General features: G+C 39.1%; 1 protein-coding gene and 1 long non-coding RNA gene across 2 annotated transcripts in view; one reads left to right on the top strand and one right to left on the bottom strand.

Annotated features, from left to right (window-relative positions):
- Nucleotides 1-25,089, top strand: part of LOC146614546 (anoctamin-4-like) — a 52,455-nt gene extending 27,366 nt beyond the window's left edge. The window contains exons 8-29 of the mRNA XM_085375336.1: nt 281-325; nt 403-534; nt 755-861; nt 1,555-1,610; nt 1,746-1,867; nt 2,082-2,216; nt 3,268-3,364; nt 3,817-3,877; nt 11,532-11,614; nt 12,736-12,876; nt 13,081-13,245; nt 13,505-13,541; nt 13,635-13,746; nt 15,344-15,401; nt 16,051-16,148; nt 16,995-17,137; nt 18,296-18,448; nt 18,535-18,682; nt 18,768-18,887; nt 20,175-20,280; nt 22,538-22,741; nt 25,034-25,089. Of these exons, the coding sequence (XP_085231462.1) occupies nt 281-325; nt 403-534; nt 755-861; nt 1,555-1,610; nt 1,746-1,867; nt 2,082-2,216; nt 3,268-3,364; nt 3,817-3,877; nt 11,532-11,614; nt 12,736-12,876; nt 13,081-13,245; nt 13,505-13,541; nt 13,635-13,746; nt 15,344-15,401; nt 16,051-16,148; nt 16,995-17,137; nt 18,296-18,448; nt 18,535-18,682; nt 18,768-18,887; nt 20,175-20,280; nt 22,538-22,729 (2,311 nt within the window). The 3' untranslated portion in view covers nt 22,730-22,741; nt 25,034-25,089. The remainder of the gene's footprint in view (nt 1-280; nt 326-402; nt 535-754; nt 862-1,554; nt 1,611-1,745; nt 1,868-2,081; nt 2,217-3,267; nt 3,365-3,816; nt 3,878-11,531; nt 11,615-12,735; nt 12,877-13,080; nt 13,246-13,504; nt 13,542-13,634; nt 13,747-15,343; nt 15,402-16,050; nt 16,149-16,994; nt 17,138-18,295; nt 18,449-18,534; nt 18,683-18,767; nt 18,888-20,174; nt 20,281-22,537; nt 22,742-25,033) is intronic.
- On the bottom strand, nt 4,031-8,957 carry LOC146614547 (uncharacterized). Its single transcript, XR_014907014.1, has 4 exons — nt 8,667-8,957; nt 5,508-5,625; nt 4,973-5,116; nt 4,031-4,718 (listed from the first exon to the last, which is right to left on the bottom strand). It is a non-coding gene; the product is annotated as an uncharacterized LOC146614547 (long non-coding RNA).
- Nucleotides 25,090-25,839: the final 750 nt, after the last annotated feature.

Below are 25,839 nucleotides of genomic sequence, written 5' to 3'. Positions count from 1 at the left end.
GCCCCACTGTTTTAACACGGTAATATAAAATCACCATTAAAACAACACTTAACACTTAATGAGATCCATTAGCTGAAAGTTGTAGCTTATTTCTATAAAAATATCTTAAAACCCAGTGCACACAGTAATTTTAAGCTCTGTGGAATTTATTGCACTGTTGAATAGATGGAAGCCCAAATTGGTTGTAAGGTTGTATTTATTTATTTAATGAATTAATTATCAAGTGATAGCATCCTGAATGAATTTCTTCTTCTCTTCTCATCAACATTCCGTTTTCCAGGAGGAAAATCTTCTACATGCACCGACGGCACAAGTTTATGAGCAGGTGAGTGTCCATGGCAACGTGTAAGTGGACTAAGCAAACCCCCACTGCTGCAGCTTCAACAGAAGCTTCTCTTGCAGGATGGAGAAGCGCATCAACAAATTCCGCGGCTGGCTTCCCCGCAAGCCCATGAAGTTCGACAATGACAGGCTGCCCGACCTGGAGGAGAACGAGAGCTTTACCGCCCCCTTCAGTCGATCGAGGATCCATCAGTGAGTTGTTGAGGAATGCTTCACCCCGAGAGACTTTTTGAACTTAATCTTACACCGCCAGCTGGTGCATTTCCATTCCCTCTTTTGTACTTTAGCCTCTTATATGCAAATTGGTGCACAGTGTAAAACACACTTTTGCACTTACATATGTGCACGTATATACAAAAAACCTATCAGTCAGGGCAGACAGACTTGTTCTAACCAGTTTGTTTCACTCCAGTTTCATCATCCACAACAAAGATACATTTTTCAACAACGCCACCAGAAGTCGCATCGTTCACCACATCCTGCAGCGGGTCAAATATGAGGAGGGGAAAACTAAGATGGGTAAGATTCTGTAGAATTAATGAAAATTACCAAAAAATAAATTTAAAAAAATACATATCAATGCACAAAATGCACCAGAATATTATTGTATATAAGCACCGTATATTTGACTAAGAAATCCATTTGGTTTCCATTCTTTTTTACACTTTAAGCTTATGTGTAAGTTTTCAGACTTTAAATATGGTTTTATAACATTTTAATATTACTATTTCCTGTTTATCAATGCCTTTTTATAAAAAAAAAAACACCAGACAGTCCTATCTGATGCATATTAATCCAAGGCCCATAAAAAATGGCAGCTCATGCTGTCTCAAAAACTCCGGATGAATTCTCAAAATCCTTTTATGACAGACTTACAGGCATTTCTCCTGATTTTATCCCAGTGGTTAGTTGTGGCATTACATCAACAACAATGAAAAAATCCTCTTTAGCTCAAACGGTGTTTCTGCAGGGACCAGAATTTCAGCCGATATCTGTAAAACACCCCCAGCTGCAAAATTTTGACTCAATTTTTATGAGGTTTTTAATGAATGTGTTTGCATGAAACCCCGTCTTCTCATGCAAGGCTTGATTTGATTATGCATTCACACGGTAAATTCTAAATGTGAACACGGAAACGGTATGGCTCCACCTGACTTCACTCCTTTAATGATTCTCTTTCTTTCTTTTATTTATTTATTAATTTTTTTGCAGGGCTTAATCGTCTTTTGAGCAATAATTCATACGAGGCAGCTTTCCCCCTTCATGAGGTAATTTGGCTGCTAGAAACCTTTCACTCATTCATTTCCACCACCTGTTTTGAAGTAGTTCTTTGCTGTGATATTATATCACACACAGAGATCATGTCTATGTGTACATAAACATATATATGCATGCTTTAACAGGGGAGCTACCACAGCAAAAACTCCATCAGAACGCACGGAGCAGACAACCATCGGCACCTCTTGTATGAGTGCTGGGCTTGGTGGGGGGTTTGGTACAAGTACCAGCCGCTGGATCTAGTCAGGTAACTACATGCACACAATTAGATCTGAAAGTATATTGAAATGAGAACATCATCATCATCAGGTAGCGATAGCTGAAATATCTTTACATAAAATTTAGTTAAGACATCATGATGTGTTGTGTAGCTTTTACCACATACAGGTGTAGTTTCGAGGCCATTCTGAGGGAACAAACTTGTTTTTTCTCATTCCGCTTGTGCTCGGCTGTTGTTCCAGGAGGTATTTTGGAGAGAAGATCGGACTGTACTTCGCCTGGCTCGGCTGGTACACGGGGATGCTGTTTCCTGCAGCTCTAGTTGGCCTACTGGTATTTCTGTACGGGCTTTTCACTCTGGAGCACTGCCAGGTCAGGTAAAGACACCTCCTCTCTGTAGTGATAAACATGTGTGTCCTGCTATTCTTTACTCTGAGCGTCTACAGAAGAAGACGCATTATTTTCTTCAAACTGCTGCATCTTTCCACGAATCCTCGTGTGCAGAGCAGACTAAACGTTAAATTATTTTTACATACATTTGGATACATTTAGATCTATAATGTGTTGAAAATGTTTCTATTTCAGTCAAAGACTGTTGCATATAATTTAATGTTTGCTTGATGCATGAAGATTAAAACTAACAAGTTTTAAAAAGAGACTTTTTCATTTCATTCAATTTTATGTGATGATTATGCAGAAAAAATAGAATTGGGCTGAAAGGTCTGTTGCTTTATTGTGGAAAGGTCTGTTGTCTGTTGTGTAGCATGTAAATAAGTAATAAGTAACTAATTACTTTTGAAAATAAGTCATCAGTAAAGTAACAGGATTTCTTTCTTGGAGAAGTAATCAGTAATTAACAACTAATTGCTTTTTTCAAGTAGCTTGACCAACACTGCTCCTAAGGTATTTGCTGTCTCTCTCAGTCAGTACTAAAATGAATTTGGAGCCTCTTCGTTTAAACTATATATACGTTTATGTTTACAAAAACTTCAATCATATCCTGGCTGTTTGATTTAAAATTCACTGCAGTGATAATACGGAGGCAAAACTACAAAAAATGTGTGTTTGTCCAACAGATTATGGAGCTAACTGTAATTTGCAATTTAAGATGAGGCAACAGAGTGTGAAATTGTCCCCTGTACGTGATTATACTGGATGCTGCTTAACTGAAACAGAAAATCAAACGTGCGCAGGCTTCTTTGGCTGAAAAATCTCACACAGAAGCAAATGTTCTCTGTAATGACTTTTCTTAAGAACATAATTTCATTTACCTGAACAGAGATCACACACACTTACGTTTTGCACTTGTATTTTTTAAGAGAACTCAGACTTGCGTTTGTCTGGGTTTTTCTGTGACTTTGTCTCTTGCTGGATGTTATAATTCTTGTCCTACTTGAATGCTTTGGTCGTTTGTTTGTCGTCGTCCAGCAAAGAAATCTGCCAGGCCAACGACATCATCATGTGCCCCATCTGTGACCAGTACTGCCCCTACCTGAGACTGTCAGACAGCTGCATCTACGCCAAGGTACATGAAAAGGGGGACGAAATGTTCCCAGCAGCTGATACTTGTGATAGTAGCCGATCTCAGTGTTAGTTAAATAAATATGTGTTAAGAAGCTGTCTATCACTAAATGAGTCCAGTAGGATTGAAATATTTGTATATTTGAAGTATCATCAAAAAGAGATTAATGAGGGTATGCTTTGGGGTAGCCCTATGTTTTGATTCACAAGCTACCAGTTTATGAATGAATGTGCAGTGTCCTCAGTTTCTCACCCTTCAATTATCTCATCCTACTTGGAAACACTGTGATGAAAATGACATTTTTATCATCCAAAAGTATTCTTAGGAACATACTAACTGCACATAAACCGGCACTAAAATCTTTGACATTTATGCATCTCATTGAATCAGGTGTGTAGATTTTTCCTAAATTTGCTTTTTGACATAAAAATGTGTGATCTTGTCTTCGTTTTAAGGTCACCCATCTATTCGACAACGGGGCTACTGTTTTCTTTGCTGTGTTCATGGCTGTGTGGGGTAAGTTAACATTGAACTTTGGAAAAATGCAGCAGGGAAACACATAACAATGAGGTTCGTACAGTGCTGTGCTGCTGCACTGTCTGATAACCTCTTCTGATGTTTTCTAAAAGATAGAGATTACTGTGCAAAAGCCTTGAGCCATCCCTCATTTATTTGTATTTTGCAGGGAACATGGAAATTAGGCTTCTTTAACTATATTCAGGTTGGCTGTCTTTTGTTCCATTCAGCCTCAGGATTAAATAAACGTGCACTTGTTTGTTCCCACTCCTGTTTGATATGTAAAGCAGATCAAAATAGGTGGATAGATTTCTGCTTTAATTTTTTTTTTTCCTAAATGACTCTCTGTATATTGTTTACATGATAAAAATTAACTGAAAAACAACAACAGAAACAAAAAAACCCCCAGTTAATTCCCCTAAAAATCATCACGTACAAGGAATGGACTGAAAATGAATGAAGCAGCAGCCAATAGCTGAAGACACTAAAACATTTCAACACAGAGCTATTTCAGCTATTTTATATATTATCAAAGATTTTCACATTACACAGTAACATCAGTCGTTTGTATTTCTTTTTCAATTAGTATTAATACTCTAAAAACAAAACATTTCCGAATTTTATATATTTAAAAGATTAAACAGACATTTACAGTTTCATTAACACTGTTTAAAAGCCTGGTTGAACTGTTAGACACGTGACTACTGAACAAGGTCCCAGTATATGTGCGGTGCACTTAAGGAACCTGTGGGCTGTTCATAACTTTCCTCCACTGCTGACACGGCAGGTGATGAAGAACCAGCAGCATCATAAAGGTGATCCCTGGACTCTTTAGAAATGCCTTAGTGACAGAAAAATGGAGCACAAAAAATGCACAAAATAAAGAAAAATTACTCAAAAGTCACATTTCTAACAGCTTAAACTCAAAATGATACATATCAAAACAATGTTGATGTTTAAAAATAACTACCATCTTTAACAGGTGTTCCTGCACATTGATCTTCACATATATAATCAGAAATGTTGTTGAACTGTGTTTAATTTGAGTACCTATGTAAAGGAAGAACAAAAAATAGAGTAGCAACAGATGCTCACCAAGGATTTTTTTAACATCGGTCGGCTGTTTGAGAGCCTCTCGTATTCTGTTGTCATATCTAAAACATCTCAGCATGAAGAACAGAGCTAAACACAGCTGGAGGATGAAGATCAACACACACAGCACGATGACAATGTTGTTTACTGTTGAGGGTAAAAAGGAGGGAAGAGGTACAAAAAGGCTTTAACAAATCAGACTGACAGAACAGGAATAAAACTTGGACCTTTGTTTCTTTATAATTATTATGAATTACCATTGATTACTTTCATAAATACAATGTACAGACAAATGAGGCGTAGCTTCATTCAACGTGAACTAATTATTGGATAAGATAAAAGATAATGCCTACATTTAGTGTTCAAAGAGGCACAAAGTCATTATTGATACTTTCATAGTTTTCTAGGGTGGGCCTAAGAGTACAAATGAACTGTTGAATAAAACAGTGCAAACAAAATCTCATTTTTCTATTTGTTTTCTGAAGTTGTAGTAGTTGTACAGAATCAGGACTCTTTTGCATTGGAAATATTATAGTACCAGCTGATTGTTGTGCTGTGGACTCCAAGTGGATGACCTCTGGTTGAGAAAAGACCAGAGACTGGTTCTGGTTCTGGAGGAGCCCCATCAGGTAGATCTTATTGCTCCAGGAGATTTGCTGTGAAGGCAAAACAACGGGCATTTGGATTTTGATCAGCTGGGCTTGGAATTTTATTCCAGCTTGTCATTGAAAAGAAGTTAAATTAAAAGCTCCGGTGGACGAGTTACTTGTGTTTGTGAGCTGTGTATAACTAAATAAAGGAAAGCTCAGTATCCGTTCATATAGAAGTTAAATTTGCCAGAAGAAAACAAATACTCTACAGCTTGTAAAAGCTCAGACCAGCGTTACAGCAAGCTACCACGTCCTTTCAACTAATCGCTGGCTTTTTAACTTTTCAAAATGCAATTTAAAACTTGCTTGGGAAGGCACGATGTGATCAAAAATGATTCCTTTGATTTTCTTTAATACAGATTTTTCCAGTTTTTGTAGATGTCATTTGCATACTTTGGTACCAACTGGCTCATGGCATTGTCTATTGTCTACTCTGCATGATGAAACAAAAAAAAAAAAGTTAAGAAACAACCTGAGCACATGGAGTTCTTATGCAAAGACATCCTAGTAAACTACAACTTCAGTGAAAAAACTTATTGTCTATCGATCAACCATTTCCTGAATTTTATAGTGCTGATGATGTCGTGTCTGACGTCATTGGGCTAGTCTGTTTTTATGTAGGAATGTCTTTTTTGCTTTTATTAGGAATTCAGATGTTATTTACTAAGATCATTTACCCTCATAGAGAGCCACTGAGGCATGTAAAAGAGCTCATCATGGTTCAGTCAATGTTTGATAATCTGATAATGATTTGTTGTAGGTCTAGCAGTTAGTTACTAGTTAGTTAGGTTTGAAGCAAACACAATTTGAGCGTTGCTTCAGATGAGCACAGTTTGGTTTAGTGGTATGCAATACTGCAAAATTTGGTATTGATCCATTACCACGTAATTACAGGACCATTATCACAGATGTTTAGTGTTTTCAGAGGGAGAAACGTTTCGTCACTCATCCAAGTGACTGCTTCAGTCTCAGCTGACTGCAGGTTTCCCCAATCTTATAAACAGTACATTTGCCCTTCAATGACTGAAACCAGCCCACTGAAGGAACAATGGGCTGTGAGGTCATTTCCTTGATCATAAATATGCAAATTGTCATGACCATTGATCAATAACCACTGATCAAAGACCATTGGTCATTGATCAGTGGCCATGAGTACCATTCACAGAGAATTGGGAAATGGCTGCAGTCACAGCATTGTAAGATGGTGACAGATGTACCCTTAGGCCCCCTCCTTCTTGACTACCCACATCAGACCAGTCCTAAATCCCTGTCCAGGATTAAATGAGAGTCCACTGGCCTGTAGGTGTGAGTAGATAGTAGAGTCCCGGCCTGACGAGGTAGCTCTTCTGTGTTGTGCCATCCGCTTAGTCAGAGGTTCTTTGGTTTCCCCGATGTATAAATCCTGGCAATAATCCTGGCACTTAACAGCGTACACTATGTTACTCTGTTTGTGTTGGGGGACCCGATCCTTGGGGTGGACCAATTTTTGGTCCACCCCAAGGATCGCAGCGCAGCGCGATTTGGGGTTTAAAAGCTTCAGAGACGCTGTGTTTTCGAGAAAATTTGTCTCAACTGTTCCGATACTCCTGAGACATCAAACGTTTCTCCCACTGAAAACGCAACGTCCAGATAAACTGAATCAACTTTTTGGGATAACAGCGGCTTATTTGTTATAAGTTTTGAAGTATCTATCCTCAATATGCTTCTTCTGAATACACCTACATGTCTTTGAATTTTAATTCCACTATTAGAGTGTTTTGTTGTGTTACTTAATAAAACCAAACACAGCTTTCACAGTTTTTACACAAATTTTACAACTGGCACTTTCACAGACCTACAATGTAACGACTTGACCTGAGAGTCAACACAAAAGTATCCTTGTATTCAGACATTTTCATTCATGATTGAGCAAATTAATGAACCTAGAGGAGAAAATCAAACGAAAGCATTGATCCTGTCTCGCTAGTATCGAGCCGATAACAATACCAACATTGGTATCAATACTATGGCTATTTAAACTGAGCAGCCCACAGCTGGTGGGGCTGTGCTGTCTATAAATAAGCCTGTAAATCAAATGCTCCTCTCTGGGAAAACAAAATGCCTGATGACATATGTATGTGGCATGTTTTTATCTGTTTAAGATTCTGACTATGATCCTAGGTGCACCTTCTAATGCTGCTGAAGGTGCACCTAGGATGCACCTATCACAGAAGTAATAATGTGATAGTCCAACACAGCGGTTAAAAATGAGGTTTAAAGTCTTACTTTAACATGTTAAAGTGTTGCTGAAGATTATATGGTACAGTACAGGCAGCGACAGTCTTGACAGCAAGGTGCTAAACATCACTGCTGATTATCTTTTGGCTGCTTTAATTTGTATATTTAATCTGTGCTGCGGGAAGAAAGGGGCAGCTTTGATTGTGTAGCTTCGCACAGGCAAAAAATGTAAAAACTGCGGCACTTTAAATAATTCACTTTTCAGTAGAGGACATAATAACAGTCACCCAGTTAGCATGGATAGATCGATAGAGGGCATTCCCTGCTACTAAAGATGTTTACGTTTAATATAGTTCTGCAAACAACCTCTATAAACAACCTACTAAAACTAAAACTGTTAGTAATATGGTGTTGTACAGGACACTGGGATCTTGATAGGGAGCTACAACATTTTTACTCTACAATGAAATCTGCAATCCTAGTCCCTTATCTTATCAACTAACAAAGTTAACCAGCTCTTATGTAATTAACAAATAAGCACCCAACTGAGCTCTAAATAGTACAAAGTTAAACTCCACAAAATAGTTTTTTTATTTCTGTATAATAATTGATAATTCCTGAATACACATAGTTGCATTTATTAGACATTGAACTACACATATAAAAACACTTGCCAAGTTTAACAACCAGTGTAGAATACTAAAGCTGTTTTCACAGCTGCGCTGGCATCTCAGAGCACTGTTTCAAGTCTGCAAATACAGCAAAAACATTACCAGTTTTCTATTTTTATTAAAAGAAAAGTCAAAAAGAAAGCGCATTAATGTACTGACCTTACATCCACTGCTTCTCGCCGCTTGTCCGAATTAATTTTTGGGTTTCACTGCAGCAGAGAATCCACTGAAATCCCCTCATTAAGGTTCCTCAGAAGTTCTCTCCCCTGCTGTTTGCTCATACAGCTGAGTGTTCGCTCTGAAAATACCTTTCTCTTATGCAGCTTCAGACGGCATGACAGAGAAAATAAATGAAAAGCTTGTGTTTGAAACACTGAGGATGAAGGCCTCTGATCTGAGCAGCGTCTGCAATAAGTAAGCCATCCGGAGGACTTTGTTCAGCAGGATCTAACTTCCATGGCTCAGCACTGTTTCTGAGTTGTCGTGCATTGTAAACACTGGATCAGAAAGCACTTTGACACGTGCCATTTTCAACACAGTTGGATAACACGGGCATCATATCAACCTCTCACTATTTACCACTCTGCAGTTAGGATTAACTTAATAGTGCATATATAAAGATCCAGAAGACCAGTAGGCATTTCCCTACACAGTGCAAGATCAACTCGGAAGCAATAGTAAAGATTAACTCATTAACCAGTGTTGGCAGTTTGTGTCAGTAATTTAAACTTCATTGTGATCTGTGGTGTAGAAAATAATGGCCAAAACACTATTCTCTTACCCGGAGAGTGATGCACGTTATTTTTATTTAGTGATGTTTTAAAATTTAAACAAATAAAAGCTGAAATGTTTCATCTTTTGTGCCTATTTTATATAAAGAGTTGGTCAAATTACATATATCCAGTGGTCCCTCGCTATAACGCAGTTCACCTTTTGTGGCCTTGCTGTTTTGCGGATTTTTTTGTGCAATATTCCATGTTTTTTTTGTTTGCTAGTTTAGTTTTTTTAGTTTTGTTTTTTTAGATCCTGATTGGCTGTAGACCATTGTCAATCAATCTCATGCCGTGTCTCCTGTACAGTACAGAATGTGTTCAGCTTGTTAAATTTACATAAATCTTTCACTAGCAGTGTGACTCTGAAGTGCTGCTCTGTATGTTTGTAGGTTTTCTCCCCAACAAACACAACAATGTCGATGAAACGTTTTGCACCGTCAAAAGCAACCGCGGGTGCCTTTGGTGTCATTCTACAGTATAGTACTGGACTTATTTGAAGGCTTGAGCTCTGAGAGTGTTTAAAAGAGAGAGAAAGGTGTGAAAATGTTTATGCATGTCTGAGAAAAGTGTATAAAGTGTGCCATGAGGAGGTTTACAGCCTGAAAACATCTATAATAGTTGTAAAAAAATTAAGTTGGCTACTTCGCGGATTTCACCTATCGCGGGTTATTTTTAGAACATAACCCCCGCGATAAACGAGGGACCACTGTATTGTAAAAAGGCATAATTTGTAGAAGCTACCCTAATGCAGACTTACCTGCACTTTCTTATTTTTCTATTACGAGTTTGAGCATCTTTAGGCTAATTGGTCAGGTTTGTTGTTTTGGTTTACTTTTATCAACCTGGTTCTTTGCAACAGCCAGCAAGAACAGCTTTTGCTCTTGCGTCCTTCTACAGTTTGTCACAGTCTAGCTGAGAAGCTGACTGTGTGGAGTGAGGAGGAGGACCCGAGTACAAACATGCAAAACAAATCTTTAATCTATCTAAGAACAAGCCGTTTATTCAAGGCCGGAAAACATTACAAGAGGCAAAGGCGAAACTAAACAATAACCTAAACTTGGTGACCTAAGATTAAAACATAAAAACAAACCTAGAAACATGACATAGCATGAACATAGCAAACGACCCAAAGAAATGAATGAAAACACACAGACTAAATGCACACAGGAAGTGAGCAGGGGAAGTGGAAACACATGGGGAAACAGCTGATTAGAAAGAACATAATGACATCAGAGGGAAAAGTAAACTTAAACCTCACTGAATATAGAAACACAAGACTTTCAAAATAAAACAGGAAACATGGAGAGACAGGACAACACAAGCTTGACAATGACATGACAGACTAGACAAGAAACAAGACACAAAAGCCAAGGAGACAGATGATAGTAATGGCTAAACTAAAACTCCACTAGACCCCAAATAAGACTAACACAATAACTTATAATCACAAACTTTACATAAGAAACTCAAAAATACAGAATAAACTCAAAACGCCAGGTCAGAAACATGACACAATTCTTGCTAGCATGCTTTAAGCAAGCGAAGTTGTTGCAGTCCAAAACTACAAGATGAATCTGAGGGGTGTACTACAATAATGGGTTGAGCCATCTCTGTGTCTTGAAAGTGGTGCTTTACTGGCCAAGTATGTGTACGCATACAAGAAACTGGGGTCCAGACAATAACCACATATGGAGCATATTATTGGAATAATATGTGCAGATATGAAATCAGCACCAACTGAACAATCAGTTCTCTGGAAAATAACACTACTAATCCTGTTGGTCTTCTAAGCACGGATGGTAGGAGGGTCTAAAGTTTTTCTGATCATCAATTTTAGGGTAAGTGAATCCAGATACAGGAAAACTGCCCTCAGTATACTGAACTTGCTTCATACTACAAAGCCTGGGTTATGTGTTTAACAGAAAACTCAGACTTTAAGCTTGACTTAGCTTTCTGACCCATGCACTTTGCTTTTTATTACAAGTATCTGTCTTGTTGATTAATATCAGGCCAAATATTTAAAGATTGTGACGATTTCTTCATTATTAAGACTTGTACGTCTAAATTTGAAGCATGTTATCTGCAAAAACATGACGGGCTCATCAATAATGTATTGTTTACATAATGACAGAAGAGTCATCTAACAGAAGAAATTTAATAGAAAGTTGATTAGTGCTTGGTAGGAGCCATATAATCCCATCCTGGGGACTGTTTAGGACGCAATGCAAACTTTTTTGTTCATGTCTTCCAGCAACGGTCTTCCTGGAGTTCTGGAAGAGACGCAGAGCTGTCCTCGCATATGACTGGGACCTCATTGACTGGGAAGAAGAGGAGGTAAAAGTCCTGTAGCTTATCTGCTCCCTTTAACATAAATAAATAGTATGAAAAGAAATTAGGAGGGAAAAGATAGTCAATTATATTTCTAGTTATTTCTTTTTTTCTTGAACAAGCACTTCTTCCCTGAAGAAATGTTGGCCTACTCATACCCTTTTCAGTCCATGTCAATCTCAAAGCATATATTTAAAAAGGTGGAGATGGTGTACTAAGAGCCTGTGTCAAGTCTGTCTCAGTTCATTTTATGAGTCACTGAAAATCTGCAGCTCTACAATGAAAGCACGAACAAACTAAAGACCCACACAGCTGTCATAATGTAATTTCTGTGGGTTTTTATGTTCTCTCCTGTCTTGTGTATCAACCTCCAACCATCATCTGTCAATCACATAATAGATAGTGAATGTGTTCTTTGAAGGCTGCTCTTCTTTCGATGTAAATGTGATTCAGAATTTCAATCTGCTTTGTACGTAACGTGAGAAGACAGGCTTTTGGTCAGAGCTTGAGGATATAAGGGTGGTTTGCAGCCACTTGGTTGTGCCTCTACACTGTCCCAGCTTGGCTATTATATCCTGTTGCTATGTGTCAGGCACCTTTGGACACAGCCTGCAGTTTGAGTCCTGTTGGCTGTGCTAGACTCTTGCCCAAATAGATCTGGTGCTTAGGGCCGGTTCTTGTGCTGCCATAATCAGAACCTCTGTGGCCTTTTCTAGCCGCTGGTAGGATTTCTTGACGTCAGAGACTTCCTCTATCTGTTGGTGGTACATCCCATGATACCCATGATCTGTGCTTTACACAGTTCGTATTAAATATTTGTGCTGATACCCTGAAGAAGAAGCTTTCTCCGTGGTAACCCTTTTAAAAAAAGTAGTACTTGTTCAGTCTTTTTCTAATTGCATTGACATGTCATGTCATTTATCCCACTAACTGAAGTCTGTTGAGTCCTTACGCTTTCCACTTCTGTGAAGATTGTGTTAATACATACCTCATACTGCCTGTGACTTGCACCCTCAACTATGCAATCCTGTGAAAAACTTCTCAGCAGAAATGGCTGCTAACTAGTAACTAAATGTGTGCTTTCTTACTGCAGTTTATGCTCCTATGTGTAGTCTGTTATCTTTCAGGAAGAAATACGCCCGCAGTTTGAGGCCAAATACTCAAAGAAGGAGAGGATGAACCCTATATCTGGAAAACCTGAACCTTACCAGGCCTTCTCTGACAAATACAGTCGCCTCATCGTTTCCACATCTGGAATATTCTTTATGGTGAGTTTCTGGAGCAAGTGAGCATTAAGTAAAAGATGTGTTACTAAATGTGTCAACTGCTTTTTGTCTGCAATTACAATTTCCATTGTTCCATCTAAAACTAGACCTCTCAGTTTATAGACTGAAAAATTCAGTTATCATATATACATTCATAAGTGTTTACAGTTGAAATGTTCTCTTTTTCTTGTCACTGTCACGTCACAGATATTGGTGGTGATTGCTGCCGTGTTTGGCATCGTCATTTACCGAGTTATCACTGTCAGTACCTTCGCTGCCTTCGGCTGGGCTCTCATCAGGAACAACTCTCAGGTGGCGACCACGGGCACGGCAGTATGCATCAACTTTTGCATCATCATGCTCCTTAACGTGGTAAGTTTCTGCTGTTTTTCGACTGCACTGTGCAGAAGTAGAGCAATGACGAAATAGTTAATGCATTTATTTCAGGTGTGATAAATACTGTTTTAAATGTAACGGCTAATTCATGCATTGTATGAATAGTTACACGGATACATATAAGATTATCATTATCATTATTTTGATAGCTTTCTAACGCTTTTAACAGCATTTTTAGACAATAAATTTAGAGAAATACCTTGAGAAATACATTTAATTTCACCCTTTTTTACAGCTTTATGAAAAAGTTGCTCTGCTTCTTACCAATTTAGGTAAGCTGGTGACACACAATTTTGCAATTTCTTTTTGTATGAATAATGTTACGATATTCTTAAAATGAACTCCTTCTTTCTGTTTAACCACAGAGCAACCGAGGACAGAGTCTGAGTGGGAGAACAGCTTTACTTTCAAGATGTTTCTTTTTCAGTTTGTCAATCTTAACAGTTCAACTTTCTACATCGCCTTCTTTTTGGGAAGGTGAGTAAGTCACAGGCAATTTACAAATACAGGACAGGACCAGTATTAGTTGAATCATGTAACCAGTTTCACACAAATATACGTAGCTGAGTTCCTATTACTTATTCTTACACTGGCTAGTTGCCTTGTTTAGCAAAGGGGCCTGTATATTTTACTGTGATATTAAAGTCATTAGGGAATATCCAAAAGTCTTAAACAAAATATACTGAATCCTTTAGTACAGCTGACCTATAAGAAAGCAATCACCTGTCATGGTTTGCCTCCACCAGTGTGTGAATGTGAGAGTGAATGAATAGTGGAATTGTAAAGCCCTTTGAGTGTCTAGAAAGGCGCTATATAAATGCAATCCATTATTATTATTTAAATCAGAATAGCCTTAATACATTTTAAAGAGATGTTTTTTTTGTTTTTTTTTTTGGGGGGGGGGGGGGGTGCTTGAATTGCTTGTATAGTTGTGAATAACCCATTGACAGAGATTAAGTTTTATATTACTTTAAACAGGAAGAGCATTTGTAAACTTTTGAAAATAGAAGTCTGTGGAGATTGCCTCATTTTTTTTTAGCCAGCTTCAAGTGGCCGTTCGAGGAACTGCAGTTTTTGGTGCATGATCATATGCTTCATCTTTCAGCCTTGCTGCTTGGGGATAGTTATCCTGATACCCTTTGAAGAGTTCACCTTTTGTGTAATTAGGGACAAATTGGAATTTTCCTGACGGTCAATGATAGTACTGTATGTGTAAATTATACAGCTGACGTTCAAATGCTGGTTGGTTGTTGGTTAGGTAAAAAATGTAAAATGTAGCTTACAAAATGTAACCTAATGCAGCGCAGTGTATCTCATTGAATCTATAACAGCATTGTATATTTTGTGTACTTCTGTTCTCGAAGCCTGTTTCTTTACACACATTATTGTGAGCACTTAGATCAGGGGTGGGCAATTCCAGGCCCCGAGGGCCGGTGTCCTGCAGGTTTTAGATCTCACCTTGGGTCAACACACCTGAATCACATGATTAGTTCGTTACCAGGCCTCTGGAGAACTTCAGGACATGTTGAGGAGCTAATTTAGCCATTTAAATCAGCTGTGTTGGTTCAAGGACACATCTAAAACCTGCAGGGAGACCGGCCCTCGAGGCCTGGAGTTGCCCACCCCTGATTTAGATTAATCTTCCAGCTTTTATTTGTTACATGAAATAAAATGCCTTTAAAGCCATCAAAATTGTCCTGTTAAGTACAGTTAGGAATAAGTTTAAGGTTTTCTGGATCTTGTAATTATCCAAGAGTAATAAAGTGTCACAGGAAAATTGTTTAATCTCTCTTAAAAGGACAACCAAAGGGATACAAAGATGTCTCAGGTCTTTCAGTACCAGAAAACTGGCATTTTGCATTACCAAGGCTTTCAAATCTAGAAGAGTTTTTATTTTTCAGTGACATCTATAATTTTAACCATCGGGTCCATTTTGATACATTTTACAGACTTTGAGCAAAGCCGTCTCTGGGCTTAACGTAGCTTATAGTGACGCTAAACATGTAGCTCTAATTGTGTGCTCTTTTATTAACTCCTTACTCCTGCTGTTTTTTTTTCGACCCTTGGCCTACAGATTCACAGGTCGACCTGGTTCATATCTGCGTCTCATAAATCGCTGGAAACTGGAAGAAGTGAGTAATGACTTTCCTTTTCCCAGTGGGGAATAATCGCAAGGCATTATGGATTGACATATTTCTAACTTGGGCATTAAGCTATTACTGTATGGCTAACCACCAGGCATTTAACCCCCATCATTAGTAAGTGGTACTTCTGGGAACATGCAGGGAAATAATACAGTGGAGTGGTCTAAGGGGACAAAAGGCCTGAGCCGACGCTTTTAGGTGCTGAGCTAATGTTTTCCCTCAGCAGCAGAAATGGAAAAAGTCTCTATAATGTGACATGTACAGTACAAGTGTAGCCTCAGTCAGCCTTTCATTCCCATGCAGAACCATTATTGTCCTTAAAGACATTACTGCCTCGGCTGCACATTTAAAAAGCTGTTAAAGGTTGCAGGCATAAATCATAATCGTAAGTGTATGAAAAATAATTACAGGTTGTGACTATAGCCTTTCCAAAATAAACTGCACTTGCATTGCTGCAGTGGGTGTTTTCCAGCAAGTGATGCTTGCAAATCCTGTTAGACTCATGCTTATAACAGTGACTAGTTCTAGCGATCCTGGATTCCTTCTTGAAAATGAAACTCTTTTGTTTACACTTTAAAACACCATGTTGGCAAAGGCTAAAGTTTGATTTCATGCTATCTCTTTCTTGTCTCCTCAGTGCCATCCTAGTGGCTGTCTCATTGACCTCTGTATGCAGATGGGAATCATCATGGTGCTAAAACAGACGTGGAACAACTTTATGGAGCTCGGCTACCCGTGAGTTCCGTTTGCCGCTGTAACCTTAAAATAATATAAACCTGTTATGTGTTTAGACAAAAAGCAGCATCTGGTGTAAAAAATAAAATATATGGAGCTAGTTACTATGGCAACCTCTTACGTGTATGTATATGGAGTAACTACAAAAATATATAATTCTAGCCCATTACTAGCCCATTTTATTTAATGCTGAATTGCAAATGCATCTTGCTATCCAAGCTAGCTAGCCAGTGCTAGCATTAGCTGGCAACTCTCTAACTCTACGTCATCTGAAAATTTGAAAAAAACAAACCAAAAAAAAACACAGTTATGGCAAAATTGTCAAACTGTTGTTCACAGCTGGGTACATCACAGTGGATACATCCGTCGTTTATATACAGTCTATGTTGGTCGAGAAACGTAGTGTCAGATTGAAAAGGTGCTGAACGTATCTGAATCTATTGCCATGGTAAACATTCATGATCCCCAGGCAATGAATCCTGCTTTTCTAACCTTGTGATTCATCATCTACTGCAAAACTGGTCTCACTCCCATTTTGTTTTTTGTTGTTTGATAAAGTGTTTTTCTCTTTCGTGCTTTTTATAAATTTATTTATTTATTTATTTTTAAATCAATCATTTGACCATTACTTACTTATGGTCATTTACCTAGCTAATAACATTCCCATATTACTCAACTGTGCTTGTGTGCAGCTCCAGTTACCATATGGTTACATGTACTGTGTTTAAGAACAGATCCGGAGAGCTTTTAAACTTGAAAACAGCAGTCTCTCGTGTTCCGAAACACCTGGACTTAGTGTAGTTGCACAAGAAGATCATGCCCAGTTTTTTTTTGTTTTTTACTCAGACTGATGCAGAACTGGTGGACGCGGCGGAGGCTGAGGAGAGAACACGGCCAAAATGCAAAGGCTGGCTTTCCACAGTGGGAGAGGGATTTTAACCTACAGCCAATGAATGCCTATGGACTGTTTGATGAATACCTGGAGATGAGTATGTTGGATGCAAGCACAATATGAATGAAATACGCTTTGCTGGTAACCTTTGATATCAGTTCTGTATTTTAAGGCTATCCTAAAATGCACTCTACAGTTTAATCTTCAGAATTTATCTAAACAATTTTTTTATCTTGGTCCCAGCAGCTTCAATCCATGTTATGTAATTCTGACACTGCACTATATTGAATTAGAGCTAGAAGCTTTTCCACGTGCTTTAAGGAGCTTTAATGTGCATTTGATGTTTTTGATCATTGTTTTGGATTTTCATCCTACAGTTTTTAAGTTCACCCATTCCCAGATTTGAAATCGCTCAAATAAATCCACTATACGCTTTCTTCAAGTCATAAAGAGCTGAACAGGACAGAAACTACTGCCTTACATTCATGCAGCAGCCAATAACATGACTCTAAATTCTTAAATTCCAGTCTAAAAAAAAACTGTTTGAAAGCATGATGAACATCTAAAGGAGATGTTGGACATCAGGCATGTTTTTGTTACATGCCTGATGTTCAAGGTAGCTAGTTTACCTTTATACAGTCTGGCTTCATTAAACCTAATAACCACAATCAGGCGAAACCTTCTCACAACACTGGTTTTCAACTCGATAAATAAAGGTTAGGGTCAACAGTATCATTCCTTCATATTTGTGCATGAGTAGATATGATTGTAAATCCCTTAAATGTATCCCTATTCTTAATGATCTTTATGATCCAGCCATGGTGATGTCAAACAGCCAAAAACTTACAGCGAGTAGTAAACAAACAGAGCCTTTTTTAATATCTGTGCACTGAGGTCTGCTCGAGCTTTGAGTGGTCAATAGACAGAGATTTTATAAATGTAGCTTGCTCAGGGTAGCAGGCTACTGTGCAGCATAAATGTCTGGATTTACCATGGCAACCACAAATCCTGCTTGTAATTAAATTGAGTAGAAATCACAACAACGGTCGCCTCAAGGTGCTTCTTATTGTTAGATAAAGACCCAACATTAATGCAGGCAAAACCCCGTCAATCAGACAGCCCTCTATGAGCAAGCACTTGGCGACAGTGGGAAGGAAAACCTCCCCTTTAACAGGAAGAAACCTCAAACAGAACCAGGCATCTGCCGTGGCCGGCTGTAGTGCAGGCCTCTGAAGTCTTGCACTGTTTGTTTCAGTTTTACAGTTTGGCTTTACCACCATCTTCGTGGCAGCTTTCCCTCTGGCCCCTCTCTTGGCGCTGATCAACAACATCATCGAGATCCGTTTAGACGCTTACAAGTTTGTCACACAGTGGCGACGCCCTCTGCCATCACAAGCCAAAGACATAGGTAAGGAGTAAAATGCAGTACGTTCCTTTATTACAGAAACACTTTCCTGTTTGTGGGGTGTCTTTGAAATCATTCTTTATTGGCAGGGATCTGGTATGGCATTTTGGAGGGCATCGGCATCTTGTCCGTCATCACCAACGCCTTTGTGATCGCCGTTACCTCGGACTTCATCCCCCGCCTTGTTTACGCCTACAAGTACGGACCCTGCGCTGGTCAGGGCCGAGCAGGGGAGGGGTGAGGGATGATTTCACAGTTTTTGCTTTAATTCTGTGTTGCTGCATGCTGCAGTTGGTAAAATCATTTCCCGTATGTGCCGCAGGTGCATGATGGGTTATGTCAACGCCAGTCTCTCAGTTTTCCGGGTGTCAGATTTTGAGAGGAGGTCGCACCCCAGGACGAATGGCTCGGAGCTGTTTGGAGAAGCCGTGAAGTACTGCAGGTGGTGTGAGAAGTGAAAAGCTGTTATTTTGAGGCAGCTGTAGAAAACAGAAACACTGTGGGAAGAGAAGTTTGTTTATTTTAAAAAGGCTTCAGCTAAAAGCACAGGGTCAACTATAAGATAATCCACTACTTTATTCACAATTCTGGTAACTGAGTGATCTTACTGAGATCCACATTGAACTGAAGTTACAGAACATCATTTTGGAAACGCCCCATTTTCTGCCAGTATCCCAATTTTCCTGCTCACTAATATGAGTACCGTAATTGTCGGGCTATAAGCCGCTACTTTTTGCACAAGCTTTGAACCCTGCGGCTTTTAGTCAGGTGCGGCTTTTCTATGGATTGTCCATGATTTTTGTCATATCGTAAGACGATTTGTTTTGTGTGTTCCGCTGTTGTACGGCACTACGTTGCCTGGCGGAAGGATCGGGGTTCAAGAGTGGTATGTTAGTCACATGTCCATCCGCCAGGCAACGTAGTGCCGTACGAAGTAGCGCGAAAAACAAACTTCAAAGTAGCGGTACGCGTTCAGCGGGAGGCGTGGATGATGAGCGGCGATAAACTTGCGAAAAGCAAGTTATGCCCAACTCCACCGGTGGATTCTGACAGCGTGGAAAAGTGTGAAAACATCCACGATCACCAACGGATTTTGAAGGGCTGGACTGCTGCATGATGGAGAGGAGGACACCGCCACGGCCCTTCTGAGGGTGTTCGACTCTGACACTGACAATGAGGATTTCTTTGGTTTTGAAAGTGACAACGAAGGAGAGAAGCGGAGAGTGGATGACGAAGCCATCCTGAGCCTGTTTGTTTCCGACACTGGAGAAGAGGACTTTGGTGGTTTTAGAGCGCAGGAAGAAGAGAAAGATGGTGAATGACTGACTTTTCTTCTTGTTAAAGCCGTGTCACTGCACCTGAGCCTAAAAGGTGGTCTGAATCTATTTTTCTGGTGTGCTGTAGGCTACTGTTATGTACTACATGTGCAAATATGTACCCATAACTTGTTTTTCAAAATATTAATAAAAGTGATGTCTCCAAACAGCCATCTCTTTCCTGACAATTCCCTTTGTGCATATTCTCTTACATATGATAAGTCAACATTGAAACACCTGCGGCTTTTAGTCAGGTGCGGCTAATGTATGTACAAAACAGGATTTTCCCCGGATTTTAGCTTGTGCGGCTAATATTCAGGTGCGCTTTGTAGTCCGGGAAATACGGTAAATGAGTCATCAGTGTTTCTGTAGGATGAACTTTGACCTTTCTCTTTTTTCCCCTCCCCTTTTAGGTATCGTGACTACAGGGAGCCTCCAGATTCTGCAGAGCCTTACTCTTACACTCTGCAGTTCTGGCACGTCCTGGCAGCCCGGCTGGCCTTCATCATTGTTTTTGAGGTCAGTCTTTTGTAGTCACTGACAAATGACAGCAGGCTGCAGGCTGCCTTTGGAATTGGATTCCTTCTTATTATTTTGTCAACAGGTTTTCACCTTTCTCTCTTATTTATCAGGACCAACCAGCAGTGCTGTGAAAAAGTACTTGACTCCCTTCTTTCCCCCTTCAAACTAATTCTAATTTTATAGAAAGATAAAAAGAGTAAATGCAAATTTCAGTTTTTAAATTATGATTTCATTGATCAAAAAAGCTATCTTACCTCGACCTTAGTCTAGGTGAATTAGTTGTTGTGAACCATATTTTTTTTTTAGAAAAATTTGTTTTAGATTACGAGCCACACCCAGGAAGACCTGTTGAATCAAGAATTCACTTAAATAGAACCTGTCTGAGAAGCTGAAGAGGTCTAAGAGATCTCATAAAGGAGGAACATCATGACACGATCTAAAGAAACTCAAGAAGATCTGAGAGAACAGATGAGAGACAAAGTCATCGACACCGGGGTGGAAGGGTTACAAAGGCATTTCTAAGGCTGAGGGAGGTCGTTATTCACAAATGGAGAAAACTTGGAGCATTCACAGGAAAGTCCACCCTTCCAAAATTTCTCTATGAGTGCATCAGCAACTTATCAAGGAGGTTACAAGAGAACTGCAGATGTAAATTGTCCCTAAAGGTCAAAGGTCATGGCTCAAAAATAAGAAAGACACTGGGCAACAATGGCACCAGGGGAGAGTTGGTGGAGACAGCCACAGCTGACCAAAAAGAACATAAAGGCTCGTTTCACAATTGCCAGAAACTATCTTACATCTATTCTATTCAATTCAATTCAATTTTATTTATATAACGCCAAATCACAACAAAAGTCGCCTCAAGGCACTTCATAGATACAGAGAAAAACCCAACAATCATATGACCCCCTATGAGCAAGCACTTTGGCGACAGTGGGAAGGAAAAACTCCCTTTTAACAGGAAGAAACCTCCGGCAGAACCAGGCTCAGGGAGGGGCGGGGCCATCTGCTGCAACCGGTTGGGGCGAGAGAAGAAAAACATCTGCCATAAAACTAACACAACATCATACAAGCAGGCAGACATGGTTGTAACAGTGTGGTGATCTGGGCCTACCTTGCTGCTTCAGGATTTGGACAACTTGCTGTAATTGGTGGAGCCATGAATTATGCTCTCTACCAGAAAATCCTGAAGGAGAATGTCAGGCCATCAGTTCATGCCCTGAAGCGCAAGCTCACTTCTGCAGCAGGACGATGATCCCAAATACACCAGATAGTCCACCTCTGAATGGCTAAAAATAACGAAACTTCAGGTTTTGGAGTGACTAGTCAAAGTCTGAACTTAAATCTTTGACCTTAAAAGGCCGTTCATGTCTGAAAACCCTCCAGTGTTGCTAAATTAAAACAGTTTTGCAAAGAGAATGCCTCAATTTCTCCACAATGAAGTGAAAGACTCATTGCCAGTTGGCACACTTGATTGCAGTTCTTGGGCGGCACAACCAGTTATGTTTAGATGGATTGTTTTCCCCTTAAAAATAATTTAAAATTGCATTTTGCATTTACTGGTGTTCAATGATCTGAAACATGCAAGTGTTACAAATATGCAAAAAAGTAAGAAATCATGAAGGGGTTAAATATATTTTCATAGAACTGTATTTTTCTCAATATTTTTCTCAAATCTAAAAAAGCCTAATAGAGACATGGCTCTAGTGAATATTTTTAACCATGACCCATCAACTCAAATCATTTAGAGACTAAAGATTTGATGAATTGCAGAAAAGTGCAGCCACAGAAGCCCAGTCATGTTCTAACGTTGCTGTGACCAAAATAGAGTCATGCAATTTAAAAAAAACATGTTCTGCTTCCTGTGTTTGGCATTCTGAGCGACCTGTTCCAGCTTTCAGCGGCTGGAGGAGTGCACTCTTCTATTTTAGCTCACACGCTCTAAGTAACATTGCAACTAATCCAGATTTAGGAGGTGTAAAAAAAGCATTTTATAAATCCAGATTAGAGCTGCTCGGGTACAGTGTATTTATCAGAGAAGAGGCTCAAATAAACGTGTCACTCGGAAATTTTTTACCATCTTTCAAATCATTTGTTATGCTTTGTGAAGCATTTAACTGATAAAGAGCCAGTCTTTCCTATTAGGACATAACAATCAAAGAAGAAAAGCATTACTGCATCTTATCACTTCAAAGTTCTTAGCATAGTGGAGGTATAGCTCTGGGATTTCTGATAAAGTTCTGTGTTTTTGTAGCATATGGTCTTTGCCATCAAGACTCTGATCGCATACCTGATCCCCGACCTTCCCAAGGACCTGCGAGACAGAATGCGCAGGGAGAAATACTTGATCCAGGAGATGATGTATGAGGCTGAGTTGGAGAGACTGCAAAAGGAAAAAAACGAGAAGAAGAAGAAAGACAGGGTCCACCATAAGGAATGGCCCTGAACACACCAACAGGTACATGTAGAGAGATTTTCTTCAGCTCTATTAAGGCTGTATATCAAAAATGGCTACCACGATGTCATTTATTTGTTTGTGAAGACCAGCGTTGGGGTTGTTATTTAGGAAAAGTATTGCTTTATTATTTTTATTAAATGTAAGTATGTTACTGAATTACTCACCAGAAAGAGTAAAAAATTTTTACACTACTCGTTACATTACTTTCCAGTTACTCTGTAAAATGACCTGAAACACAGTGTCATGTAATTACTATTTAACAAACCTGAGGCTACAGTCCCACACATCAGCCCAAATCCCTATCCTAGTGAGGACAGGCCTACAATCTTTCTTTTAGTAGTTGCATATGAACACAAAGCAAAGAAACCTCAAAGGGGCTGCTGCAGTGATTCTACTTAAGTGGCATGAACAGGTGGAAACAGAGGCTTCAAGTCTGATGACTCATCATTTAACTAAGTGAAGATCAAGCCTATTAAAGATCAGCGTTTGGTTGCTGGGTTGGGGTCGGCATATACTCTGGGTTTTTGGCTAGCTTTGCCTTAGCATGCTGTCTGTGCAGACATGTGCAAAAAATAAAGTTGCTTTATCAGTAAAATGTGGCTTGTGGGCTTGTATTAATTTTGTGAAATTAAAATAAAAGTGATGCACATAACTCCTCAAAGCTGATGCCGCTCCACCATTTTACTCCACCCAAATTCAGTTGATTGTAGTGCAAGTACACAAGACAAAAAAAAAGTGTTCGATGTGGGGTGGTTTTTTTTCATTTCTGCTGCTGATAACTGAAGAACCTTTGTAACAGACGTAAAGAGATAATTGTAACTGCAATATAATTGCTGAATTTAGTATCATATTAACATATTACATTACAGTATTATGGACACATGTAATGTGATGAATCATATTACTTTGCATGCGTTGTATTAGTTACTGGTGTAATGTTTACTTTGTAATGCGTTACACCAGTACACTGGTGAAGACCCATGTTGATGGTTTAAAGTTATTAATTTGACCACTGCTGTTCTTTTAGCCGGTATTTAGTGCCTAAAATTAGAATACCATAAAGTGGATGGGCGACATATGCAGACATAAGTGTCTGCTAAGTCACACAGAGAGGTTTGATTTGTAGTGGCATTTACCGCTTTACTCACCACGTTCTCATCCCAACGCATAACATACCGGCGCATGTGACAGATCGTCGGTATGTTACGCATTCTGAGGCATGAGAGCCGAAAGGAATGAATCTATACATGTAAATGTGTTTTATGTTCTGATCATGAATCACTCTGGAAAACACTACGTGATAGGTTTAAGCTTATGGTTAAGGTTCTGGTTCAGGCTGGAAGCGAGGGCTGGAGCCTCTGCTCGAAGCGTGTGTTCCCACCACGAGCGGCATTCTGTTGGATTCAATTGAGAATCTGGAGCATCTCATAAGGACGCAGAAGGGTACCTCTCGCGTCACTATGAGACTCCTCGGGCTGTGAGAAATTGTCAGTATGTTGCGCGTTGGGAATGAGAATGTTCTGGCTTTACTACCTTTTAAAGATTTTTACCGCTAAGTTTTAAAAGTTTAAAAAGTCCGAGTTATTAAATACTTAGCGGTGTGACTCAGCTATAGAGACCAAAAGCCTTTTTTGTATAAGGCTGTAAGCGTCCCTGTTTCCGCTATGATGTTTTACCAAGGGGGTCTTTGGAGACAGTCTTGAGGAAATGCAGTATTTGGCGTTAATGCATTAGCTTCCGTTTTCAGCTCTGGTAGTTGCCATTTACTCACAACTAGCATCTTCTTATGGGGACTACAAATTTCAGTCCACCAGAACAGCTGTTGCAGTCTTGTATTTACTCTAGCTAACTAGCAAATTGTGCTAACGTTTAGTTCTGACTGAAAATGTGAACTGATTGAAAGCCTGGTTTATGTTTTTTATCTATATCCAGTCTATCCACAGAAATTCAAAAGCCCATCTAATATCGACTTAATAAATGTACAGTTGTATGACCAGGAAATGAAAGTTCTTGTGTTTAATAAGTGTTATAGTCACTTTTAGTTGGCATTTTCTGTTACTGGACTAAAACCCAGACATTTAAATTCATTACAGAGTAAAGTTACTAAGCTACAGTTCAAGTTATTGCTCAAAAGATGACATTAAAAGCAGTTTTCTGCTGCCATGGATGAATGCCGTGTATATTCAGTACAAAGTGTATTCAAACTGCGATCCAAAAAAATGTAAATAAAGCTGTTTGTTTGAAATGTTTCTCGGTGTTTGCAAGCTTTACACGAGTGTCTCTTATTTCCAGGTAGTCAGCAGGTCTTTGGTTTTCACAGCACAGCAGAGGGAGAGTGCCGGGTTTCCTGCATGTACTGGACTCTCATCCCTTCCTCCTGCTATGTCAGACCAGCCCCTCCTGTTGGACAGTTTCTGAACTGCATCTAGCTCACCGTAACAGTGACTTTGGAGCCCATGTCTGCAAAACTAAGAGAAGTGCTCTGGAACATTTGGCAGTGGGATTTGCTACTTTTTCCCTTCCAGTTTGGACTCTCAGCAGGGTACATCTTCAGATCCTGAATGTAGATTTTAAGCAAGATGAAACTTTTCCACATTTTCTGTTTTAGATGAGAGGACCTACTCTCCTGAGCTTACTAGGTAACAAACCCTGTTTACATTTCTTCTTGCTAAGGGAGTTCACATTTTGCTTCACTGTAAATAAATGTATTTAAATGAATGTCAGGCTTATATGCTCTGCTATAGTGTAGTGCAAGAAAAATTAAGTAATGTAAAGACCTATTCTATCAAGGCTATGGCACTGTCCACAGTTTGCCTATATTGGAAATGCTTTCCACTTGAATTTAGATTGATAACTGCAGTAATAAATATTATTTATTGTAAAGACATTTGACTTTCCCTTTCTTGATTATATCTTGAGTCAGTAGATGTTTTTTATTTAGACATTATTGTCATTAACACTGAAAAAAAACGTCATGGTAAGTTTAATGCATGGTTTAAAAGTACAGGGAGACAACTGTAAAAATTGAATATGGAAAATTCTTTCACTGCATCCAGCTTTTTTTTTTTTTACGTATTTTTACTTTTTTTTCATAGCAG

The sequence above is a fragment of the Diplotaxodon limnothrissa genome, linkage group LG17 (genome assembly GCF_057381915.1).
Source record: "Diplotaxodon limnothrissa isolate DT_005_m linkage group LG17, D_limnothrissa_male_GT1.1, whole genome shotgun sequence".
Taxonomy (NCBI): domain Eukaryota; kingdom Metazoa; phylum Chordata; class Actinopteri; order Cichliformes; family Cichlidae; genus Diplotaxodon; species Diplotaxodon limnothrissa.
Note: the sequence above shows the minus strand (reverse complement) of the source record. Positions and strands in the feature narration are given on the sequence as shown.